General features: G+C 42.3%; 1 protein-coding gene across 2 annotated transcripts; it reads left to right on the top strand.

Moving 5' to 3' along the window:
- Nucleotides 1–4,409: 4,409 nt before the first annotated feature.
- Nucleotides 4,410–22,275, top strand: GABRR1 (gamma-aminobutyric acid type A receptor subunit rho1). 2 transcript variants are annotated; one of them, XM_081141147.1, is made up of 9 exons: nt 4,410–4,668; nt 7,085–7,191; nt 8,894–8,961; nt 9,887–10,110; nt 13,693–13,775; nt 16,012–16,152; nt 17,953–18,105; nt 19,471–19,667; nt 20,560–22,275. In XM_081141147.1, the coding sequence occupies exons 1-9, from the start codon at nt 4,565–4,567 to the stop codon at nt 20,854–20,856; spliced, it is 1,374 nt and encodes a 457-aa protein (XP_080997273.1). In that variant the 5' UTR covers nt 4,410–4,564; the 3' UTR covers nt 20,857–22,275. The 2 variants fall into 2 exon arrangements, with proteins under 2 accessions (XP_080997273.1, XP_080997274.1); XM_081141148.1 differs by lacking the exon at nt 4,410–4,668 and adding an exon at nt 5,220–5,342.
- The last annotated feature ends 3,812 nt before the right edge of the window (nt 22,276–26,087 follow it).

Below are 26,087 nucleotides of genomic sequence, written 5' to 3'. Positions count from 1 at the left end.
GATAGTCTGGATTTGGATGAACTTTCAAAGTGCAAAAATTGGGGTAATTCGGGTATTATGTTTAAAAAATTAAATCAGTGCTAATCAAAAATGATTTTTATGTTAAACATTGTTGTTAATTTTTTTCCTAAGATGTATTAATACATGAGCATCTGAAATTGTTTCCTATATTTTGGAATACTTCAAAATTAAACTTAGAAAAAAATTAAATGTATTTATTTCAAGGAATTGGCTTGTAGGATTGTGGGGGCTTGCAAGTCCAAAATCTGTAGGGCAGGCCACTAGGAGAGAGCTTTCGGATGGGAGCTGATGCTGTAGTCTTAAGACAGAATTCTTTCTTCTTCTAGGAAACCTATTTTGCTTTTAAGGCTTTTCAACTGGTTGGATGAGGTCCCCCCATATTATTGAAGGTAATCTCCTTTCTATTAAGTCAGCTGATTGGAGAAGTGAACCACATCTATAAAATACCTTCCCAGCAAGACCTAGATTAGTGTTTGATTAAATAACTGGGTCCTATGGCCTTGCCAAGATGATATATAAAACAGACCATCAAGGCAGGAAACCATCACATCTAACACAATGTCTAGAGCATAATCAGATGGGGGAAGGACACCAGATAAACTAGAAAATTAGCAGGGATCTCAAGCCAGGATAGAGCTTAGATTTCTTTCAGATTTGTTGGAAAACTACAGAAGTGTGTTTGCAGGAGTAGAGGGTTTATTCACCTGATAGCCAAAAATCTGTATTTTATTTTACTTTTTTATACCCACTGACAGTCAATAAGATTTAAATTTTAAAAGTGAATCACTCTGGCTGCTCTCTGGAGAATAACATAGGGAGTGTGTCAGTCAGGGTCCAGTTGAGAGGCAGAAACCACACCAGCAATATGAACAGGGAATATTTAATATGAGTTTTTAACTACATACAAGGTGGTTAACTGTTAAAAAGGGTAGAAGAACCAGGCTGGCATGGCTCAGTGGTTGAGCATAGGCCTATGATCCAGGAGGTCACAGTTGGATTTCTGGTCAGAGCACATGCCCGGGTTGCTGGCTCCATCCCCAGTGGGGGTGTGCAAGAGGCAGCCAATCAATGACTTTCATTATTGATGTTTTTATCTCTCTCTCCCTCTCCCTTCTTCTCTCTGAAATCAATAAAAAAATTTTTTTTTAAAAAAGCTATACATTAAAAAGAAAAAGGGCAGAACACTCTAAAGTATGTACACAGGTAGCAACCGCAGAACACAAAGACCAACCTCCAGGCTGAGGGGAAGGTAAGCAAGGAAGGAACTTAGAAACACAGAGGAGGTCCTGCAAGGTCTGAGATTCAGACCCAGACAAGAAGGCGTAGCTGCTGCAGGCACAAGCTGCCTGCCATTGGGAGGAAGAAGAAACTTGCTGGGGGCTGCTCACTAGAAACATGAGGACCTCAGCTGCTTGGGGAACACTGCAGGGAGCAGATGCACACTGCACCCCTGCAATCACCTTAAAAAACAAAAAACAAGAAAACTTTCTTCTCCCTCTTCTAGCTTTGTAGACTCCATCCAACACTCTATTTTGGCAGAACCTAGCATCACTTTGGTTGGCAAAGGAGAAATGTAGTTTGCAGAGTGCATCTCTAGTATCACAAAGTAGCCCAAAGAAAGGTGAGCTTGAAGCTGAGAGGCACTAAATTGATAACTGGCAGAAAGACAAGGAGGGAAACAGGGAACTGGTTAGAAAGCTACTGCAGTGGCCCAGAGAAGATTGATGGGGTCTGGATGAAGGTGGGACCACAGCAATGCAGTTGGAGAAATGGACTCATTCATTGGGCATAGCTGCTTAAAAAAAAATGGTCTTTTGTCTCCTTAACTGTTCATATAATAAAAGAATACTGACCTGGCCGGCATGGCTCAGTGGTTGAACGCTGACTATGATCCAGGAGATTACGGTTCAATTCCCAGTCAGGGCACAAGCCCTGGTTGCAGGCTCGATCCCCAATAAGGGGCATGCAGTAGGCAGCCAATCAATGACTCTCTCATCATTGGTGTTTCTATCTCTCTTTCTCCCTCTCCCTTCCTCTTTCTGAAATCAATAAAGACTTTTTTTTTTAAAAAAAGAAAAAGAATATTGAAAATAAGAAAATCCTAAGGTATGATTCAGATTCTTGACATTCCAGAAATAATTCCAAACACAAGTCTTACTCGCAGCATTTATTAATTCATTCACTTATGTAGTGAAAGAAATCAAGAAGACACAATAAATGGAGAGATATTCCATGTTCCTGGATAGGAATATTCAATATTGTTAAGGTGCCAGTTCTTCCCAGCTTGATCTATAGATTCAAGGCAATTCAAATAAAAATCCAAGCAAAGTATTTTATGGATATTGAAAAACTAATTCTAAATTTTATATGGCAAGGCAAAAGACCCAGAACAGTCAGCACAATATTGAAGGAGAAGAACAAATTTGGAGGACTGACACTTCCTCCTTTAAATCTTAGTAAAAAGGTACAGTAATCAAGACAGTGTAGTATTGTTGAAGGGTAGACAATAGACCAATAAAACAGAATGGAGAGCTAGGAAATAGACTCACATAAATATAGTCAACTGATTTTTGACAAAGGAGTGAAGGCCAATGAATATAGGGTGGTCTTTTCAAGAAATAATGCTGGAACAATCGGACATTTACATGAAAAAAAAAAAATCTAGACATAGACATCTATTCATGCAGCAAATCTTTATTGATTTCTATTACTACATAAGTACAGCCAACTTTTGTTCTTTAAACTAGGCTTTTTACACCTAATTAAATGAGCATTATTTTTAATTATGACATTCTAGGCAAGGCCTTAATTGCATAATTGATTTTTTCCAACTGAAAGGGAGCAGAATATGCCACATCCCAAATATGCCACTTTGACATATTGACTGTTTTGAATTAAAATTACCTGAGAATCTGCCTGTGCAAGAAGGACACTTTGAGCTTCCTTTGTACACCTGAAAGCAGGAAATAAATATCCCATGTGAAAGGTACCTTCCCTGCACTGGAAGGTAGAGGCATCTTTATCACCAGAGATAAGGAATTTAGGGCAAAGAAGGCTGTGTAAACAAACCTTGTTACTTCACAATTTACTGCCGCACACTCAAATCTCTGTCTTGTCAGTTCTTCACAAATTTATTTTTCTTTGTTTAAAAGGTATAAAAGCTTCCTGCTTTGGTCATTTCTGTGGGTCTCATCTTTTTATAGAGCTCCTGTACATACGAAACTAAATTTATTTTTCTCATGTTAATACGTCTTGTGTCAATTTAATTATTAGACCAACCAAAGAACCTAGGAGGGAAGAAGGAAACTTTTGTCATCTGTCAGGCAGATGCCCTAAGCAGGGACCAGGTGACTCCCGATTGCCTGGTTTACAATTCCACTTCTGGGAGAGCCAAAACTAATTAAGTCTTGGTTTGGTGAAGTGGGGCTTAGGGTAAGTAACTCCATTTTGGGCCTTTTGTCTTATTTGTTTTTTTAAAAACATGTTTTTATTGATTTTAGAGAGAGTGGAAGGGAGAGGGAGAGAGAGGAAAACAGAGAGAAACAGCAATCGATCGGCTGCCTCCTGCATGCCCCCTAGAAGGGATCCAGCCCACAATCCTGCCCCCTCCAGGAATTGAACTGGTGACCTCTCAGTGCCCCAGAGGATGCCCAACCAACTGAGCCACACTGGCCAGGGCCTGTTGTCTTGTTGTTTTTTAAAATTTTTATTATTTTATTTTATATTTTATATTACCACTTATCCCCTGTATGCCCCCTTCCACCTGCACCCCACCTCCACATGATGTCTTGTTTTTAACACTAGATAACACAGACTTGATGGCCATTATTAATTTATGACTGGTCTTTTTCAAATGTGAAAAGTCTGATGAAGTTCATAATAGGAATAATACAACTGACAAGGACATTTAGTTCTTTCTGTGTGCGACAAAGAAGAAAAAGGCTCTGCCCCTTCAGCCCTCCCAACATCAGCCACTTATAGACCACATGCCCAGGGTCCGAGCCCTGAGGTTCCACTGGTTCAGCCACAGGATGGCGTGGGGGTGGGGAGCCGTCCAATCCTCAGCGAAGGCAAATCATCCTGTCTGGAAGCTTAAAATAGACGCAGAAAGGAGCACATTTACGGGCATACCACACACTTCAGCGCCTCTGACGTTTCTCATTTGGGAAACTGCTTTGGTTCATTTTGACTCGCTTCTTGCTTTTTTCGACTCATCGGACCAGAAAATACAGACTTTTACTAACATATTTACCGCATCTGACGATGAACATTAGTAAGCCAGTCAAAATAATTGTTCGACAGAGACACAGGACTTCAACTTCAGTCCAGAAAATCCCTGACATCTGACGTAGGAGGATTTACAGGTTTAGTGGAAATTGCTTTCTCCTGCTCTCCAGATTACATACTGTGGGGTGGTGTTTATTTATTTTTTTCATGAGTAAACATCCTTCTAATAATGAACAGACCAATAATGTCTTAAGAGAGAAACACACAGCCTCTTCCTTTCGCTGTTTCCTGAGAGAACTGTTTGGCTGTCCAGAATATGAAAGCTGGCGTCATCCTTTTGTGGTGGGGATGGGTTTTGGCCACTGAAAGCAGAGTGCACTGGCGAGGAAGAGAAATCCACGAGATGCCTAAGAAAGGCAGGTGAGTGGGTGCTTAGGGGTGAGGGTTCAGGGAGAAGGTGTGCAAAGCAAGCTTGCAACGCTGTTCTGGACTCCTTTCCAGCCTACGGTGCTCCAGGTGGATGCCTTTTCCCTCCTTTCCCTTTTCTTCTCCTGCTTCCCTACTTTCAGGAAGTTAGAATTATGTTTTATTTTTAAATGATGCTATATCAGACACATTGCTATCATTGCATATTCCTAAATCTCTTATGAATTCTCCTAGGTGAGAGAGATAGTCTGGAAAAAAGAATACAGTATAGGCACATTTATTTAAAAAAAAAAAAAAAAGGCAGTTATTTGATATCTGCATCTTAAGTTGGAACAAATCTGCAAATTCTAAAAAAAAAAAAAATGGGACCTCGAATTAGTGAGAATGATTCTATTAGTCCTAATTATTTCTGCTGGATTTGTGGGTCCTTTGGAAATCATTTTAAAAGAAAACAAATCCATTTTCTTCAAGCTATAATGGCTAGAAAGATCCTTAGATTGGGAGGGTGCAGGGAGGGATCTGCCTGCAGACCAGCTTGCTTGCTCGTTGCCAACATGGATACGTGCTGCTCTGGCTGTACCAGCCCGAGAGGAGGGAGCTTAGGCAGAGCCAGACTGGCCCTTCCACACTCAGAGTCACTTAGGCAGCTCTGATGACAACACTGGCATGTAAGTACATACCTGCACACCCGCCTGCCCGACATTCATCAATAAATTAGGACATTTGGAGAAAATGTAACCTAGCTCTCTCCCTTTACTGAGGAGGAAATGGAGGCAGTAAGGGCATTCTTGACTCTCGGTTCTTCATCAGCCTTAGGTCCAAATTGAGCCTCAGCTGCCTTTATCTCTCTGGATATAAATATGAATAGAGGTTGGAAATTTAAATTAATATAAAAGGAAATCCAGCTTTCTGAAGTTGGGGATTCATTTGGGGCGGGCAGGGGCTGGGTGTCTGGCTCCTCAGTGCGGCCTCCTGGGTTGGAGAGGGGGCTCCACGTGTGGGCTCCTGACAGCAGCCATAGCTCACAGTACCCGCCACGGGCTGTTTTAGCAACATCGCAAACCAGGGAGCTGAACTAGCCGGTGGTCACGGTGAGTTCTGCTCTGCACACGCCATATGCCCTGTTTCTGTCAGTCAGAAGTTGCTTGAGCAAGAAGTGGAATTTGTGGAGCGGTGCAGCCATAGAGATTATTTGAACCAAATGTGCTCATGAGGATTAAAAGCAACAGCAGCAACAAACCCTATTGGTTGTCATCAAAAGCTTCTCAGCGTCTCTCCTAAGCCAGAGTTAGAGCAGCGACTTGGCAAACACCAATGATGAAGAGAAGTCCTGGAGAGCAAAATAGATTTTCTTTTAAAAATTACTTAGAAGAACTTTTTTTTAATTATGAAAGACATACATGACCATTATTTAAAATTTTTTTAATGGGAAAAGAGTTTTAAAAACACACAAAAATCACCCATAATCCCCAAACCCAGAAACAACCTTAACATTGTTGTGTATTTTTCTCCAGTGTTTTTTTTTTCCTAAGCATATGTTGAATATTAACTAGTTTGGGATTATTTTGTGCATATAATTTTGTAACTTTATTGCATTTAATGAGATTCTGTGAACGAGTTTACTTACTTAAAGTCCATTTGAGTGGCTGCATATAATGCATGATATTCATAATAATGCACAATGTACCACTGTTTAAACAGTGGAAGTAACCTAGTGATGCTTCTTTCTCCCCCTCTCTCTAAAAATCAATAAACATATCCTCAGGTGGGGATTAAAAAAAATTATCAAACCTTGCAAACATATTACCTATTTAGAAAAAAGTGAAAATATATTAAAATGGTCCTTGGTGCAATTCAGAAGCAGAAGCACAAGAAGCTGCTCTCAGGGAGCCAGGATGGTTGACATTGGATCCAACGGCAAACCCATCCTCCTTCCACAGGATGGGCCAACAGCAGCCATGGGTGCCAGGCTCAGCCCACAGCCAGTGCCCCTGCCCTGTAGCTCAAGCCCTCCCCAAATGACCCAGGAACTTTGGGGTCATTTAGAGTTATTAATGGGACTGAGACCAACAGTTCTCATTCTTGGTTACACATTAAAGTACTCTAGAAAGCTTTAAAAAAATACCAATGTCCAGGCCCCGATCCCAGGCCACCCAAATCAGAAACTCTGAGGAGGGGCCTAGACACTGGTGTTTTAAAGCTCCTCAGCCATGGTTCCAAATCACTGTCTTGGACCTTCGGGGTCAGTTCATTTATCCAGAAGGCTGGAGAAAGGAATGGAGGATATCCAGTAGCTTAAAAGAAGAATGAACATATCCCATCAAACCTGTCAAGATCAAGCCGGAATGCAAATGGATTTTTATCTGGCTTAATTAGAATATGTGGTCAACCTGCTTTTCCCCCTTGGCAGCCCAATTCTGAAACGAAGCCCTGACATTACCAAATCGCCACCGACAAAGTCAGAGCAGCTTCTGCGGATAGATGATCATGATTTCAGCATGAGGCCCGGCTTCGGAGGTATGAGATGTGTACTCGTGGGGATTGTCTTCTTTCTTTGGGTCCATCAGACTGTCTGGGGCAAAAATCAAGCCAAGGGACAGTCCAGCTTTGCTCTCCTTTTATAAGGTCTGCCTCGGTTGTGCTTGGTGAACAAAGCACTGAGCCCACAGCATCTTCTGAGCATCTGCCCTGCCGGGCCCTGCCCAAGCTCTGCTGAACACACTCTCAGAAAGTGCCTGCTGGTCAGTGAGCAGGCCAAGCTCTCCTCAGGCCTCTGCTCCTGCAAGGATGGCTCAGGATTGCTGACGCCAGCAGCTGGCTGTGGGAAGGGCAAGGGGAAGACAGGACTGCCTCCTGAAAATGCTCTGAATAACAACCTTGGACTAAATTTGTTCTCATCTGGGAGCTGGCAGATGGAACCTTGGGTACATATCTGAGGGCAGAGAGTCGACTGCTGGGTTTAATTAAATGAAAATAGCTTGAGAAAATAATCATTTAGCACAGAGGGATGCCAAAGCCCTTTGAAGCTTAGCTTGAAGCTGCCAGATTTCAGCTCTCTTAGTGTCAAATAAGGTTTTTTCCTTATGGGTTTTTTTCCTAGAAAAAATATTTATTTTAGAAATAATTCTCTTGCCTTTAATTTTTTCCAGTCACTTTCACCCAAAGAATAAATAGGTTCTAGAAGGAAATCTCTATCCAGTTCATAATCTGCTGCTGTTGGATTCAAACCCACCTTTTCACATGGATGATCCAGGTGTGCTCTATGCCTGCCCCACATGCCTGAAAGCAGGGAGGAAAATGGGCAGCAACTCACTCCCTCTAGAATGTTGTTGGATTTTTTTACCCTTTATGAATATTAAATTTTTGTGGCCTAGAAATGCAAAAACAAAACAAAACCAAACAAACTCTAACGGCTTCAAGGCTACCCTGATGTATCATGTCCCTCCCTGGAAGCTACTCCATCACGTAGCAAAGATGTAGATCTGTGGGCTTGGCAAATCATCTGAGGATGACTGTGGGTCTGGGTGCCTGTTTACCAAGCAATGCCATTCTCATGGCCAGCCCGAGGCATTGGACTCCATGAGGAAAGAGGGTGCAGTCAGGAGGAAAATATAAAAAAGAAAGTGGTCAACCTCATGCTAAGGAGTAACTCCTCCGGTCAGATCTGGTTCTGATCCACTTTGACCTCGGTCTTCATAGTACCTTTACATCAGGGGTGAGGAATCTTTTTTCTGCCAAGGTCCATTTGGATACTTAAAACATCATTCTTGGGCCGTACAAAATCATCAACTTAAAAATTAGCTATGAAAAAAGCTCCTAGATTTATTGAATTTTGAGTCCCCCATGCGGTTGCGTTGGCAGGACCAGACCAAATGATTTCGAGGGCTGTATAGGGCCCATGGGCTGGATATTCTCCACCCCTGCATTACATGAACGTGTGTAACCACCCAGGAATGCTGAATATTAACTTCATTGTTTTAGAATCACCTGGACGATTAAGACTAATATTTCTTTTACTTTTGCTGGAATATTCCAGGGAACCAGCCCATGATTTCATCCTTTTATCTCTGGTTTGACTTCGGCATTGCATTTGGGAGCACCAGACCTTCAAATCCGACATGACTCTGAGGTTTCAGGGCAAGTGCTCTGTATGCCTATATTTTCCATAGTAAAAGTAAAAGTTAAAAGAATAAATGCTCTTGCCATGCCCTGTCCGCAGGCCCGGCCATTCCTGTTGGAGTGGATGTGCAGGTAGAAAGCTTGGACAGCATCTCAGAGGTTGATATGGTAAGTGCTTCTCTTTCCGGGCAAGGGCATCCACACAGGGCCTGTGCTAGGCCAGAGCACTGCTCACCTGGATTCACTGGGTCTCACGGCTGCCCAGGCGGTGGGCATTCCCTCACTCATGTTACAGATGGCACAGGGAGGTTAAGACACTTGCCAAAAGCCACCCAATTCATTTGAAACAGAGCCAGATGACAAAGTTGATCTTCCTCTGCCAGGGCCCAGGCTCCTGGAATCAGGATGTGTTCTCTGGGCAAAGGCTCTCAGGCATATACAGCAGGGTCCAAGGTGGCAGCTGCCAAGTAGCCAGGCACATCCTACTCCTGCAGATTCTGTCTGGCTGTGGAAAAGCAGAAGAAGCAGGAGTGTCCCTTTTTTTCACCTTTGGATTTAGATTAAAAAAGAAAAATGGAACAGTCTAGAACTCCTAGTCTAGGATTTTTGAAGACCTTATCTTAGTTTGGATTCCCCAAGAGGCAGACCTGGGACAGTATGTTAGCTCGAGGAGTTTATTTGAGAGCTGATTCCAGGAAACACGAGAAGAAAGTGGGGAGGTGAGACAGGGAAGGGAAGGAAGCAGAAAGGGCAGTGCCATCAAAGCGACTACTATGGGGGTGTGAAACGCTGTCCCATTGGGTACTTTGGGACACACTTCAAGGTTATCCCAACTGAGGGGCCAGGGAGCTGGGGCACTTATCCAACCCTCCATCCTCACCTGCCAACCCCACTGGTTGAGGGATGCTTCCAGAGGCATTCACTCTCTGGCTTGCCCTGTGTGTGGCCCTGGGAGCCCTCAGGCAGAGGGACACAGTGCTGGCAGCTCAGTTTCATTCCCAGCCTGGTGATGGCTCCTCAGGGGTAGAGAATGTCTTGCTGACCCCCAGGGGGTTCACTGTGTAGGGTTCTCCTCTCTGCCCTTGGCCCCCAGGACTTCACCATGACCCTATACCTAAGGCACTATTGGAAGGACGAGAGGCTGTCCTTCCCGAGCACCAACAACCTCAGCATGACGTTTGATGGCCGGCTGGTGAAGAGGATCTGGGTCCCCGATATGTTTTTCGTGCACTCCAAGCGCTCCTTCATCCACGACACGACCACGGACAATGTGATGCTGCGGGTCCAGCCCGACGGGAAAGTGCTTTACAGCCTCAGGTAAGGCTTTGGAGGCTCATTTTTGTTTGGTTTTTACACCTGAAGCATGGGAAGAGAGGCAAATCATCTGTCTTACCAACCAAGAAAATCATTGGCTCCACAACAGCTATTTTGCTTTTTGGCCTTGAATAGCTAGCTTCCAACTTTTCAGGAGCTGTCGACTTTTTAACATCAAGGAAAGTAACTTGTACACATGAATAAAGAATTGCCCAGTGTTGAAAATAAACTTGGGAAATTTCTCAAGCTAATAGTTATGATTTATGTCCTATCTTGTATGTTACATTTCAATTGAAAAGCTTTATTATAATAAAAGTTTTATTTCTCTAGTAGGAGTCAGAGAAATAAATAATGCATTTTTTTCAAAGACCTCCTTCTTTCAACTCTCTGATTCCCTTTTTTTTTTTTTTTTGGCATGTAATGGTGATAGACATAACACCCTTTCAGGTTTTGTCTGCTTTATTTAGGCACTTTCTTAAGTCTAGACAATCAACAAAACAATAAATCAAGCTTTGACTTGCAGCATTTGCTGGTTTCTGTAGTGTAGATACGCCCATCATGGCTGATTTCAAGCTACCAACCTGCTGTCACTGAATGCAGAGTGGGGAAGAAATGGATGGTATAGCACACCTTTAGATAGTATTTCCACCATGTAAATATAGTAGATGTAGGTAACTTCAGGAGTATAGATAATAGAAAAATGTAGCAAAATAATTAGGAAGTGAGTTTTAAATATTTCTTACTTTTATTTTTAGTGTAACTTGTTTAATTTTAAGTTTATATAATTTAATTTTAATAATGGCTATCTTTAACAACCAGCTCGCAAACCTCCTGAAAATGTAGTCATTGGCCTTCATGAGCAGGTAAATGTCTAATTCAGTACATCGCTGGGTGTGACTGCAAGAGGCAGAACAGAGAAAACAAGAGCATGGAAAACTTGTGTGTTCAGAATCAAAGTTGTCAGTGAGCCTCCTTGTGTCTAAACACAGATGATTTGACTTTTTATTGCAAATAAAATCATGGGTTTGTTTGATTTAAAAGGAAAAAAAAATGAGGCCTAAGCTTCTGAGGACTACCACATTGAGATTTATTTTGGGGAAAACATAGAGTAGCTGGCCTTTGTCAACTCTGTCAGCAACAGAGTTGGTAATAAATATACCATCCTCCCACTTCATCCTTTCATTGATTAACAGAATACATTTTTATTAAAAGCAATAAGTGAAAGCCCTGCTAGGTCCTGTCTTAAGCTCTGGGGACATAAAATGAAATGATTTGTTATTGCCCTTAGTGTGATTTCAGGCTAGTGGAGGAGACAGACATTAAATCAGATGATTAGAATGCAAGTAGAGGTATGGACCCCATACAGCAGGTGGAGGGGCAGGGAGAGACGGGTAACAGGATAGTGATTGAAGCTTCTTAGGCACCAAGACACAATAATAAGTGAATTTGCAAATGCGATGCTACATCATGCTGGTAGATTGTATTAAGGAAATGTTGGGAAACCAATTCCATGGCTCTTGAACTCCCAGTCAACCTCAAGATACGAAAAAGTCGATGATGGGGGAGGATGAAAAGATCTGTGAGATTTTTCTTGGGAAGAGTTGTGGGGATGCCATGAGTGGGCTGCACTGGGACCACTCAGAGAGCTTGGTACGTGTGTGCCTACCATTGGGACAGAGTGTAGTTAGAGGGTAAGAGAAGAGCTGTTTAACCACCGGGGGGAGAGCCAGAAGTTTTTGCTGTGGTGGGATCAGCCTGCACTGCCAGTGTTGTTGGGAATAGTTCAGTGTATGTGGGATGGAATGCGGGTGGCGAATCAAGGGCTGGGGCGGGGAGTAGCTGCTGAGGAATGAAGGTGCCAGCAGTGGGAATGAAAAACTCAGGAAAGAAAGTGTCAGCTTCCACCGTGTAGCAGGCCTAGAGACTGTGAAGCCACTTAGCCGAAGAACAGTCCTGCTGCTACCTCCTCTCTTCTCACGTCCATCCGTGCAGGAGGGGATCAGAGACGGGCAGAAACCGACCACTCGAATGCCAACTTTATATTTTAGCTGAGAGGAAGAGCAGAAGTCTCAACCTGAATGAAGTTTGAAGTGTTGGTTAACACCTTGGACCAAAATTATTTTAATTTCTGAATTGAGATGTGTTTTGTTACTTATGAGGGTTTGGCACTCTGTTACTTGAGAGTAAACAGAAAAATCACAGGACCTGCCAAGTTTCCATCAAAGATGACGGAAGATCCTCCGAAGAATCAATTTAAAGGGACTTGGGGAAACAAAAACAGACACGGGTTGGATTACACCACAGACTGACTGTGCTTGTTCAATGTGAGGGCTACACATGGAAAAACATCAAGTCAGGGTGCACAGACCCAGTCTGATAACCTCCCACCACCAACACAACCTGTTTATCAGAATTCCCTGGGGAAATGAGACTACCCAGCTGTTAGCAAAACAAAATCCCTCCCAGAACAAACATTCCATACCAAATGGAATGAAGAAAATAAGACAAATATTTGGATAATTCAGTTTCAAGAAAGCTCTTTTCCTTGAAATTTCCATTTAAATTAAAAGTATTTTTTTTCTTTTTGGCCATGAATTATCTATATAATTTCCACAACTTCTACATAGCCAATTTTCTGTGGTTGAAGAAAAAAATAGCGTGTTCAATATCAGCCTTGTTAATCATGTCCTGCCGTAAGATTCCCCATTGTATGGGAGAGCTTTCTTCTATGACTCATGATCTGTTTGTTTATCCTTTATTCAGAAGCCTATTTTCCTGTGTAAATTCTTGAACAAAACCTTTACATGCTTGCATATTGGTACAGTAAGATCTTTCAGTGTTTTCCCATTATTCTGATCTCCATGGAATTATGCACTAAAGACATCTATGTTCACTAGTAGATATTATCAATATAGGAATATCAACATTGTAAAAAATATATATATACTGCATTGGGCAACTGGCATTAAGTGCTTCATTAATATTATTCCTGAAACATTATACACAAATATTGAATATCAATATAATCAATAAAAGAACAGAAGAACTTGAATTTATCTTAAACAGGGGAACAAATACAGGCATACCTTGGAGATACTGCAGGTTCAGTTCTAGACCACTGCAATAAAGCGAGTTGTATCTTTTTGCTGGTGGAGGGCCTTGCCTTCAGTTTGTAAAAAGACACATCTTTGAAGCACAATAAAGTGAAACACAATAAAATGAGGTGTGCCTGTATATGCATGGTCTCACGGTCTCTTTTAAGAAACAATTACCATATGAGTCTGTAGTTCACATCGTTATACTGATTGAGACCATTGTTTCTTTAAAATGCTTGAACGTGATAGGAGTTAGCAGAGGTATTTGTTTGCCTCACACCAACCCTGGGGTTAAACTTAAATACTTAAGAGTACTCCAAGGAGGGTATCACTCATAAACTGATCATCTATACTCTGACACACTGCTTTTGAATTATAAGGAGGAGGCAGCTTTATTGGAAGGAAGCTGAGGCCTTTTCTGTTTATTTTTGCATTTTGCACGTGGATTTTGCATCCTCCGAGAACCTGGACTTTGTTTTCTTGTTTCTAGGGTTACAGTGACCGCCATGTGCAATATGGACTTCAGCCGATTTCCCCTGGACACACAGACGTGCTCTCTTGAAATTGAAAGCTGTGAGTAGACTTGTGCCAGTAACTCTGAACACCTCCAACTTTCAGCAGCAGCAACAGTAGGTGTTCCTCATTCATCACTATGCTTTAAAGTGACTTTTTAGATTGAACCTTTTTTAAATCAGGGACAAATTGGGGATTGATCCTTTTAATGCCTACGGCCATGGTTTTTCGGTTTTGTTTTGTGGAACCTCGAGGTTTTCCATAGTATTCCAGTGTCACTGCCTGGGGAGGAATGTAGAGGGTCAGCAAATTTGGGTCTCCTGGCAAGTCCTTGGCTCAACACTCATACACATGCTCCATGAGAACAGCTCATTTTTTATCTGTTTCATCACTCTTCTGAGTAAGATTTTGTTGCAAACAGGATTTCCTGACAAAAACCAAGTCTGGCAACAAGTGCCTGGGGAAATTTCCACTGTGAGCACAGATGATGGTTGAGAGTCTCAGGGACATTCCGGGACCTCAGGAAAGTTGCACACACGAAGTCCTAGAAAAGTACAGCAGCAGGCCCCAGGAAGACCAAGGTGGAGGCAGGGTCCAGGACTCACATCTCTAGGTCTCTACGCACCTGTTCTGTGTGCCAATCTCTGCCCAGATCTCTGAGGGCACAGTCTGTATTCTATAACTCCAACTCATTCACACCTTCCAAACCAGCACACAGCCACTGGCACTTCCCAGCAGTGTCAAAGTCCTAATGAGGAACCTCGTTGACCCAGGGCACCTTTGTAAGCCTGCCTGGGCTGTGACAGTGGATCAAGTGTCCCCTGGTTCCAATCATCTAGTCGAGGAGCACAAGGGTGCTGACCCCACACATAGCAGGGGCCAAATGGACAGCTCTTCGGGGCACTGAATGTGGGGAAATGGTGTAATAAATTCTAGGACCAAGGGAGTGACTACCTACTGCACAGTGGCTTTACACCTAGTCTGTCACTTAATCCTCGCAAAATCCCTGGGAGAGGGTTAGTGTCCTCTCCATTCTACAAGGAAGGATGAAACTTGCTTGAGGACACAGAGCTGAGGACTAAGCTGGTTGGCTCCCGAAGCATGTTTTCCCCAGTGCACCCAGGCATCTCCATCCGGAATGTTGCTTCTTCCAGGTTGCATCAGTCAGGGTTCCACCAGAGAAGCAGAACCATAGGAGATGCCTAGTGATTTAATGCAAAGAATTGGTTTACATGAGCCTGGGGGCTTGTGAGGCAAATCCGCAAATCCGATGCCCTGCCTGTCAGGAAGGGCAGGCTGGAACTCTGGGCAGGATCTGACCATGCAGCCCATAGCTGGGATTTCTTTTTTCCTTGGGGAACCTCAGGTCTGCTCTGAAGTCCTCTCAGTTGATTGGATCAGGCCCACCCAGATTACCCTGGATCATCTCCTTTACCTGAAGTGAACAGTTTGAAAATGTCACCTCTACAACATCTCCACAGCAACACACAGTGTTTGATTGAATAGCTGGGTACTATAGCCTAGCCCAAGTGAACACACAAAACCAACCATCACACAGGTTGAGGGTTAGAAATAGAATAAAAAAGAAGAAAATAGAGCATCAGGAGACCTGGAAAGAACCGTTTACACATGAACAGCCTGGACTGGTGTCCCTCATTTTATCTCCATCTGCCAAGGCCGCAGGTAGGTTTGTTCAGCTGGGGTAAGCAGTGTGCTCACCTCAAGTGGGCAAGAGGTGGAGAATGGTGGTGCCAGAGGGAGTGGACCTCATAGGGGAATCTCTTTGATTTTACCTCGCGTAAGAGCAACTGGAGGCTTACAGAAAAAGGACGTGTTCTGCTTCCATCTCTTTCTGGGTCCTTTCTTCCTAGAATGCAGCCCTTATCACCTGAGAGTGGTAAAGGTATTTGCCATCAATGATGCATCACTACACTTTGAAAGAAGACAAGGCTAAATTACCCTGGTTTAGGCTGAAACCATATGCAGTTTTGCATTATTTAACCATTTGTGGTCTACAGAAACAGCAATTTCATTTGCTTTAATGGAATAAATGGCAGGCTGAATTTGGAGTGAGCCCTTTTGCAGGAATTATAAGCATGTAGGCATGAGAGCTTTGATCTAGTGACCTCTGGAAGACTAGGGAGAATTAGAGTTGTCTCTTTGGATTTTGTTTTGCCTCATTTAGACTGTGGTTTGTTTAGTCAAATGATCGTGTTACAATGCTAGTAGTTTCTCTGGAAGATCAGGGTTGGGAGGCAGCTTCCACAGGGCCTCATGCTATCTCCCATCTTTTTAGATGCCTATACTGAAGATGACCTGATGCTGTACTGGAAAAAGGGCAATGAATCCTTAAAGACAGATGAGAGGATCTCGCTCTCCCAGTTCCTCATCCAGGAATTCCACACCACCACTAAGCTGGCCTTCTACAGCAGCACAGGTGGGCGTGGGGTGGGCTGAGGGTGTTCGGGCCAGTGCTAGCCTGACTGGGACCGGTCAGCCTCTATTTTAAAAAAGGTGTGAACTGGTTGTCGAGTGAACAGAGCCTGTACCACTTGAATTAGACACCAAAGATAGGAATCCTAAATCAGGCCTAGAGGGTGGTGAGCATTGGGTGGAGGTGATTTTTTGATGCCACCAAAGTAGCAGAAGTGAGAACCTAGAAAACATCAGTAAGGACTAAAACATAAGCCATATGAGGAGGCTTATCTGAGACAATCACACTGCCAGTTTAGCATCAGGCATCTCACCCTGATATGATTACCAGACCCCCCTCCTCTGCAGGCAAGAAACAGTCCTGTCAATTTCCATTCATAGACTCTCTGCTTCCGCCAGGCCCTCTGGGAGTGCTCCAGTCTTAAGCAACCCTCTCTTACTATACTGCTTGCACGGGTCCTCCTTATGACCTTCTTGTGAGCCTCAGTGCAAGAACTACTGGCCATTTTCCTGTGGGCAGTGTTGTTTTTGAACCAAGGTTCTGGACAAGCTTGCTACTTCCTATTGCCTGAGGGTATGCTCTGTGGTCTTCCCTCTGGTACCTGAGGTTAATAGCTGAGGTTCACTCTTTCCAATCCTTGCCTCTTTCTTGACTAATCACCTTTCAGGATGATTTTGCTAGAATCTTTATGCAGTTTCCATTGCTAAAACATTGCATGACTAACTACAGAGGGAAATGCATCCTTTTAAGTCTTTCTGATCTAAACAGGACACCATTTTACTTCCAACATAGTATGGCAATCGAGCAAATCCTATCTTCTGTATGTATCATCCATGGGTCTTGGTTCTTCAGGGGACTCCCATTCTTTTGACCTTCAGTATTCTGACATTTCCTCTTGTCTTAGTCTACTTGGGCTGCTAAAACAAAACACTGTAGACTAGGTGGCTTATAAACAACAGAAATTATTTCTCATAGTTCTGGAACCTGGGAAGTCCAAGATCAGAGTGCTGGCAGATTCAGTGTCTGATGCAAGCCCACTTCTTAGCTCATGGACAATCCCCTTCTTATTGTGTCCTCACATGGTGGAAGGGGTGAGGGAGCTCTCTGTGGTATCATATAATTAATTTTTTATTGATTTCAGAGAGAAGAAGGGAGAGGGAGAGAGAGAGATAGAAACATCAATGATGAGTCATTGATTGGCTGCCTCCTGCATGCCCCCCTACTGGGGATCGAGCCAGCAACCAGAGCATGTGCCTTGACCGGGAATCCAAGTGCGATCTCCTGGTTCCTAGGTCGATGCTCAGCCGCTGAGCCACACCTGGCAGGGCTTAGCTTGATATTTTAACTTAAAACACATTTTCCTCCATAAAGAAATTCAAAGAGGGTTGCTTAAGTCTGTGCCTCTCAAACTTTAATGTGTGTATGAATCATGTGGGGAGTATTGTTAAAAGGGGATTCTGATTAAGTAGATCTGGGGTGGGGTACATTTCTAAGCTCCTAGGTGATGGTGCTGCTGCTGGGTCCTGTCCCACAGTGTGAGTAACAACAGTCTTAAGTGACCTTCTCAAGGATTTCCCTTTATGTATCGAACAGGGGTCAAAGATTTCTTGAGATGGGTCCATCCATGTGGTGTGGGTATCATAATCACTTGGTTCCATGGTTTTTCTCACCTCCACTTTGTAAAGGTATGGCAAGGGTCCAGTGAAGTGTCTAAGGCGTTGGTGATTCCATGAATAAAATTTGATTTATGAAGGAGCTGAGTAGCTACGGTATGTGCTGTCTTTCCTTCCTTGTGTCCCTCAGGCTGGTACAACCGTCTGTACATTAACTTCACGTTGCGTCGCCACATCTTCTTTTTCTTGCTCCAAACTTATTTTCCGGCTACCCTGATGGTGATGCTGTCCTGGGTGTCCTTCTGGATCGACCGCAGAGCTGTGCCTGCCAGAGTCCCCTTAGGTAAGAAATATTTCAAGTGCACATTCCAGGCATCTGAAAATACAAGTAATGCCTTCCAGATAAAACCCTTCATTTCAAAGTGGCCCTAAACCTCTGTTTGCATTATAACTTGGAAACACTGCAAGCTCTTTATTCACAGGTAAAATGCCATTATGAAAAATCTAGGTAGAAAAACTGTTTCCAGGTCCCCACAGGTGCCCATGCAAATATCCCATCTTCAGTCTTGTCTGAGCCTTGTTTGGGGTGGGCGATCCCGGTCTGTGGGTGCTCTCTCTGCCCACCTGCATAAGGAAATCACATTCTATAACAGGGTTTCTCAAAAGTGACCCAAAGGGTCTTTGTGACAGAATCTTCAATGGAAATTTTTTAAAAAGAAGAATCCTGTATATCATCTATATGTATAGAACCCTGAGAGAGGATCAGAAACCTGCATTTTGAATATACTCTCCCATTAATTCTTATGCATACTCAAGTCTGAGAACCTCCTCTCTATGAACATTCCACTGGTAACTACTTGCCATCAACTCTCTGCCCCATTTTAAATATTGCACCCACTCAATGACACACTACCATTGCTCAGACATTTCAGGGGTTTCAAGAGAGAGGGTGACCCACCAGGCTTTAGTGAAACTGGATTGGAGCTGGCCCTTAAGATGACCCCAATCCCCTGTGATTTGATGTTTGCCAAGCAAATGTTCTGAGCTTAATTTGAAATCCTGAGCAAATTTCTATTGACAAATGCCCTATCCTTTAACAGTTGTTCTGTAGCTTAAACAGTTACTGTGTTAAAAATATGTACGTTCTAATTTTAAATACCCGTCTCCTATAAATGAGGTTAACATCATCCTCCTTGATAAAATGGTCATTGCTGAACAGACAGGCAGGCTGCTCGGGAGTGGCTGCCAGAGGTGCCCTGACAGTTAATGATACAGGCCTGGGACTACAAGACTAGAGGACAGCTACAAGGACACAAATAGTCAAATAAACCTGTGTACTTGTTTCATTTTTTTAGAAAAGTAGTTACAAGAACCATATATATATACCTGCTCATATATGTAACCTTTGTTTTAAAAAATTGAATGGAAATAAAGGTCTTGCTGCCAAAATGTCTGGGGCTTTCAGCAAAAGAAGATGACACAGGTGCTATGAAGAATATGCAGGTATACAAAGGGGAAACAGGTGACCTTGAGGGGTGGAGGGACACGAGAGCTTCATAAAAGCTAAAGCTTGAGCACTGAGTAGGTGTTTCACAGAGGGGCAGAGACCGAGACATCGTAGGCCGAAGGAGCAGGAGGGACAAAGAGCAGAGGCGTGAAGCCCTCGGGCATGCTTGGCCAAAGACAAGATTTCTCACTTTATTTGCAGGAATCACCACGGTGCTGACCATGTCCACCATCATCACGGGCGTGAACGCCTCCATGCCGCGCGTCTCCTACGTCAAGGCCGTGGACGTCTACCTCTGGGTGAGCTTCGTGTTCGTGTTCCTGTCGGTGCTGGAGTACGCGGCCGTCAACTACCTGACCACGGGCCAGGAGCGGCAGGAGCGGCGGCTGCGGGAGCAGGTGACCTTGCTGTGAGCTGCACTTACCTGCTCAGGGTTGCAGCCTGGCCTCGCTCGGGGCCTTGGGCAGGTCAGACGTCCTCTGTCCAAGGGGGTAGTGACACACCCTCTTCCACCTGCTCCATGGGGTTGGCATAAGAGCAAACACAAGGATAGGCTGAGGCATGGAATTCACTCCCGGCTACACCTCATTCACTCAAACATTTACTCACACCCACCTCATCTCAGGAGAAGCTAAGCCAAGTGAACTAAGACGCGGGTCCCTTTAACTTTGGTGGTGTTCATAGTGTTCAAAGTAAAGGACAATGTCTGGGGCTCCATTTACGTGGTGGGGCAAATTATTTATGAACATAGAACTGTAATGAAAGAAGCTTCCAGGGAAACACACACGCCATTCTAGGAAATTTTTCTTCATACATGACCTCAAGCACCTCCCATCCACCTGATGTTCCTTTCTCCCTCCGGTCTGCAGCTCGTTATCTCTTACAGAAAACTAACTATATAGCAGCAAACGATTGCCACAGTGCCACACCTTTCAAATCCCCCCTCCCTCGCCCCTCTTTGCCTCTCAACAACCTTATCTGTAAACATTTTTATCTGGGCTGCTATCGGTTAATGACCTCGTGGAGAACAGGGCGCTTCTCTGATCACGAACATTCTTCTTGGTCTCTGGTATGACGTGAAGATTCCTAAGAGTTGATTTGTACACTTTGGCTAAACAAAAAACAAGACCTGCTATTTTAGAATGTTTCCAGTGCCACCACCATTATTCCCCCCCCCCACCCCAACAGGGAATAAAAGAAACAAGAAAGGCCACCCCCGCCACCGTGCAGCTCCTGAGAGACGAGGCTGAGCTCGCATTCCAGCGTGTTTGCTGTTTGCTGTGTCCGCAGCTTCCCTGCACCTGCGGGTCACCTCAGCCCCGCGCCGTCCTGCTGGACAGCAGCAGCTACGGCGACGTGGAGGTGACCGACCTGGGCAACTACATGCCAGAGACCAGCGAGAAGCCAGACAGGGTGATGGTGCAGCTCGCCCTGGCCTCGGAGAGGAGCTCCCCGCAGAGGAAAAGTCGGAGGAACAGCTACGTGAGCATGAGGATCGACACCCACGCCATTGACAAATACTCCAGGGTCATTTTTCCAGCAGCCTACATTTTATTCAATTTAATATACTGGTCGATTTTCTCCTAGATGCCTGTAGTTCTGTAAATTTCATATTCTTTTGTGTGTACTACAGGAATATCTATATGATAAAAAGTAAGGTTATGGGGGAAAAAAGTTCCCAGGACCTACCCTTGTCCAGCTTTCCAAAACTACCTTGACAAGACACTTCTCGGTTTAATTTGCACTTGCTAACCATCTACTGAACACACAGCATGATACTAGGTGCTGCAGGAATACAATACCCATAGCAACTGATGGTAGTTGTTCCTGGAATCTCCTGGAAATACATTATAGTTCAACCTATTTTAGACCCTAGGTCCCTATTGGCATGAGTGATTTCCTTATGTGAGTGGTACATTCTTCGGAGTAGGTCCAATTGGAATACGCCTAAAGTTCATTTGTATGAAACATACGTACACCTAGAAGTCCCCACTTTGATCAAAATTCATGCTTCAGTTTATAGCCTATTACCTACTTTTTGATGTATTGCCTTGTGTTTAATACAAGGCAATAATAATACTCCTATTTGTATTTACATCTTGTGCTTCATGAGGTTTCACTTTGTCACAAGAAAAGCTCTTTAGATGGTGCAATTTCTTTGATCTGGGTAGTAATTTCCCTGGTAGGGATACTTCGAGGATAAGGGGGTATGCATGCATTTCCCAGTTTTGTCATAGAGATAACTAGCCTAGCAAACTTGTTTAAATGTTCTCTGTTTTATAAGTACTGCTTCATGCATCTCCACCTTGGATCATGTCCTGTTTCAAAGTGAAGTCCTTCCTCAGTAATGAGATATCTTTACTCAGAAATTTGGGAATAGATTGATCCTCCCCCCTCCCCGCCATAAACATTTCCAGAAAATGCATAATTTTGGACTACTAGTACCTTATTAGGATGAAAAACACATGGTTTCTGAAGAGAAAAGGAACACCAAAAAGCAATAGAAATGGGAAGACATCCCTGAACATCTGCATTCATACTCAGTGAATACCAGCATTTTTTTATGAAACAGAAAACAATGGCCACTGATCTCAGGGCATGGGACAAAGGAGAGGGTTCTAATTTGAATATCATTTTAAACAAATGGTTACTTGTAACATATATCTATAGGATCAACCCCCACCAAATTTATCCAAACATCATTTGTTTGAAACTCACTTTAATAAAGTGAATGCTATACATAATAATGTCATTTTCATTCCAAATTAATTTGACTAATCATTTATATTAAATAATATCCTGGTACTTGTTCATATGCAGGGAGGGTTATATACTTTATTCCCATCTGAAAATGAAAACACATGAATTTACACAAATCCTAATTACAAGGCAATCTCCCATTTCCCCCAATAAAACTCATCAAAAAGTTTTTTGACACTCAAGTAAATAAACTTAAAGGGATATAGAATAGTAAATTGTTAACTTTTAATATTAAAAATCATTTTTAAAACATTACTTTTTTATGCTTATTTTATGAAACAGTTTTATCAAACTCTTCACAGTCATCTTTGCCAGGGGCTTCATCCTCATGGACCAGGGCCACCTTGACTCACCTAGCAGGCCTCCAGGGTACATCACCTGAACAAACTTCCATCTCCCTCATTTGGGAAACTCCAACATTTGAACCAGCATATAGGATGCTATATTAACCTACTCGAGCTGCCATAGCCAAGTACTATAGATTGGGTGGCTTAAACAACAGAAATGTATCTTCAAAAAGTTCTAGAGGCTGAAAGTCTAAGATCAAGGTGCTGGCAAGTTTTGGTTTTCCCCGAGGCCTCTCTCCTTGCTGTGCCCTCCCATGGCCGTTTTCTCTGAGTGGATATACATCCCTGGTGTTTCTTCCTTTTCTGATAAGGACAGTAGGCATTTGGATTAACCCCCATCCTTATGATCTCTTAATTAACCTTAACCTCTTTAAAGGCCTCATTTCCAAATACAGTCATATTGGGGGTAAAGACGTCAACATGGATTTGGAGGGGACACAATTCAGTCCAAAACAGATGACTCTGGGAATTACTCCTTTGCATAATTGTACATCTAATTCATCTTGTAGGTATTTACTCTTGATTTTTATACAACATAATCACATCAGTATTTTTTTTTAAGGTAGTCTTAAAATTGATATACACCTTAGTGATTATAAAGGATAAATGATTAAATTCATATTAAACTTTTTTTGCTCTCTTTTCTAGGGAATCTCTCGGGTGATCTCTGTAACTATCTAAAACTAACATTGATTGAGGTAATATCCACGCTAATGTTTTCTCAAGGCAGTACTTTGCTGTGAAAGCTGTATGATTAAGAGAGAGCAAAGACCCAAATATAAAGCACCTTCTTTTCTAATAGGTAATTTTGAGAAAACCTCACTATATAAGTGGGAATCCAAAGCACTTAATAAAGTTTTCCTGGTATGACTGGAGAGTAGGAATATTTGGTTAATATTGTCTGGTTAATGGGCAGGTACCATATGGCCATATTGAATAATTTATTTTAGAAGTTAAAATACTATGAAATACACTTGAAAACGATATGCCAAACATAATTTATTGTCTGCCTGGTAATTCAGAAGGCCCTTTAAGATTTTGAGGTTTCTTATCATTGTTGTGATAAGTGTGGGCATCATAAAGACGTACAGAGTGTTCATCAGGAGAGAACTGGGGTTAGTCAGAGCAGCTTTTACTTAATGGCAATATTCTCTTCCTGTGTATATATTCCTAACCAATATTCTTTATTTTTTTAATAATTCATATTTTGTAGAGGAGAGTTATGATGCTAGATCTTAGAATAAACAATGGTTTGTTAGCAACAATGAAACCTCACATTTGTAAAACCCAGCTTTACAAAAAAGTACTTTCACATAGAGTTTCATTTGAACCTGAATGAGGAAACTTTAAAGGCTGAGACAGGCTGACTGACTCCGAGCCTGATTCTCGTTCCTCTTACTACAGATAATAAATACTGAACAAGTGAACAGTAGTGCACTATACATAAACTCTAATATGATGACATTTTCTTAACCAAGGGCACCAATTCATTCATTCATTCATTCATTCATTCATTCATTCATTCATTCATTCATTCATTCATACTGTTCAAGACTAGTGTTTCTCAAACCATCTGTGGTGACAGGCCAAGTAGTTTTATTATTTTAAATTTCCAATCCATAAGCTTTTTGTATGATAATTTTTTAAGGTGGAGAATCCCTCACAAAACCCAGGCCTATGCCTGCATTCCACCCTCTAGGAACATGGACTCGTGGGTTTGACCATGGAGCCCAGGTCCGTGTGCGGATGTAATCACAACAATCACAATAACATACTCACAGAAAGAACATATCATTTGGATGCTGTGATATGAACCAAGGACAATTGTGTCACAACTGAATGTCAAGGATTGTTATTCATGGGAAATGTCAGTAACTACATTAATAAGAAAGTACGTTATCCAATGCACTCATCAATAATTTTAGAGTAACACCATTTAGCTCACTTTAGTATTACAACTCTCAAAATAAATGGATGCTTTAACTTTTCAATTCCATATTCTGAGTTTAATTTTAATCTATTTTCTTTCAATCATTTTAGGATTAGTACCTTTGTGTGGAAAGAGACATCTTTATTTTTCTTGAGTTCAGAGTATTTTATAAACGCTCTCTGGTTTACTTCAAAAACAATTTATATTTGGGGAGGTTAGTGGGTTTCTTCAAATAGCTCTTAGAGCTCTGTACACAGTAAGTCCCCATTATGACAAAGCATGTGCATTTGTAGGAAACCTGGCTCATGTTGACCATGAAAACTGAATGAAGGTAACCGGGTCTCCTTGAGAATCAGTCCATGCCTTTCTAAGTGAGACTAACTTATGTGAGGTGCCCAGCCATTCAACTATACCTTGTATCTATAATGGGAGGTGGAAATGAAGGAAACTTTTCTCTTTTTCATTTTTCGTGATTTACACGTTTTAATACTTTGTTCAAAACAGCATACAGTTGCCCTGCTGGTGTGACTCAGTGGTTGAGCATCGACCTAGGATCCAGGATATCTGGGTTCGATTCCCGGTCACGGCACATGCCCTGGTTGCAGCTCGATCCCCAGTTGGGGGCGTGCAGGAGGCATGAGATCAATGACCCTCTCATCATTGAAGTTTCTCTCTCTCCCCCTCTCCCTTCCTCTCTCTGAAATCAATGAAGACATATTGAAACCAAAATCCAACCCCCAAAAAATCAGCATACAGGTGACCCTTGAACAACACTGGTCTGAACTGGCTAGGTCCAGTTACAATAAAATTTTTTCAATACATACATTGTAAAAAATTTTTGAAGATTTGTGACAATGATGAACCTAGATGAACCTTATGATTTTCTTAAAATATTCTTTTCTCTAGTTTACTTTATTGTAACAGTATATAATGCATAAAATTATGTTAATCAACTGTTTATGTTATCGGTAAGGCTTCTGATCAACAGCAGACTAATAGCAGTTATGTATTTGGGGAATCAGAAATTATACGTGATTTTTGACTGTGGGGTGGGGGGAGGGGGAGTGTTGGTGCCCTTATAGCTCTGTACACAGTCAGTCCCCACTGTGACAAAGCATGTTCTCTCCAAAGAACTCATTCTAAGAGACATGGACTAAGAAGTCAATGAAGGAAAAGAGTAAGATTAAGCTCTTGATGAAACTTAATACCTAGTTAGCAGGAGAAAAATAGCACTTCCACTTTCAGGCCAAATGAGGGTTAAACACAACCCCAATGACTGCAAGAGAGAATTCAGACCATCTCTTTTGGGTTTATATGTCTATACAATGTCTGAGAGTTTGACTAGTCTGCTAGACTGAACAGTTGCTTTGGCATTTCATGAATTAAACACTCCTCTACCGATCTAAACTTTATGATTCTCCAATATAGAAAAGCCCTTTAAACCTTTTATAGATCTAATTTATTCTGACAACTAAAAATAAGAGAGGGAGCAACAATGCTGTAAAGACATGGCCAAAAGTATATCGTCCCAAATTCATGCCATTTCCATTGGCTTAAAATTTTAATTGACATTTCTAAGAGTAGTATTAACACTGGGGAAAATCTACTAGGGCAAGAAAACAGGTTCTGGCAACAATTATAATCTTAAACTCAATTTTTTTGGTTGCAATGTAGTGACTAGGTGAATGTAATTCTTTAAGTGTCCCTAAAAGTTTAAGAAAACAAAGTTTTGCAGGCTGAGGTCAATGCAATTATTTGATAAAAATTAAATAAAGAGGCTT

This window comes from Miniopterus schreibersii (assembly GCF_964146895.1).
Source record: "Miniopterus schreibersii genome assembly, chromosome: 6".
Classification (NCBI taxonomy): Eukaryota; Metazoa; Chordata; class Mammalia; order Chiroptera; family Miniopteridae; genus Miniopterus; species Miniopterus schreibersii.
This window is presented reverse-complemented; position numbering and strand designations above follow the sequence as displayed.

What these genes read in the sequence shown, in the direction of transcription:
- GABRR1 (XM_081141147.1), top strand. Translation starts at nt 4,565, where the DNA reads ATGAAAGCTGGCGTCATCCTTTTGTGGTGGGGATGGGTTTTGGCCACT. An exon ending in GGCCTTCTACAGCAGCACAG is followed by an intron (nt 16,153 to 17,952) that starts GTGGGCGTGGGG and finishes TGTGTCCCTCAG; the next exon opens with GCTGGTACAACCGTCTGTAC. An exon ending in GCCTGCCAGAGTCCCCTTAG is followed by an intron (nt 18,106 to 19,470) that starts GTAAGAAATATT and finishes CTTTATTTGCAG; the next exon opens with GAATCACCACGGTGCTGACC.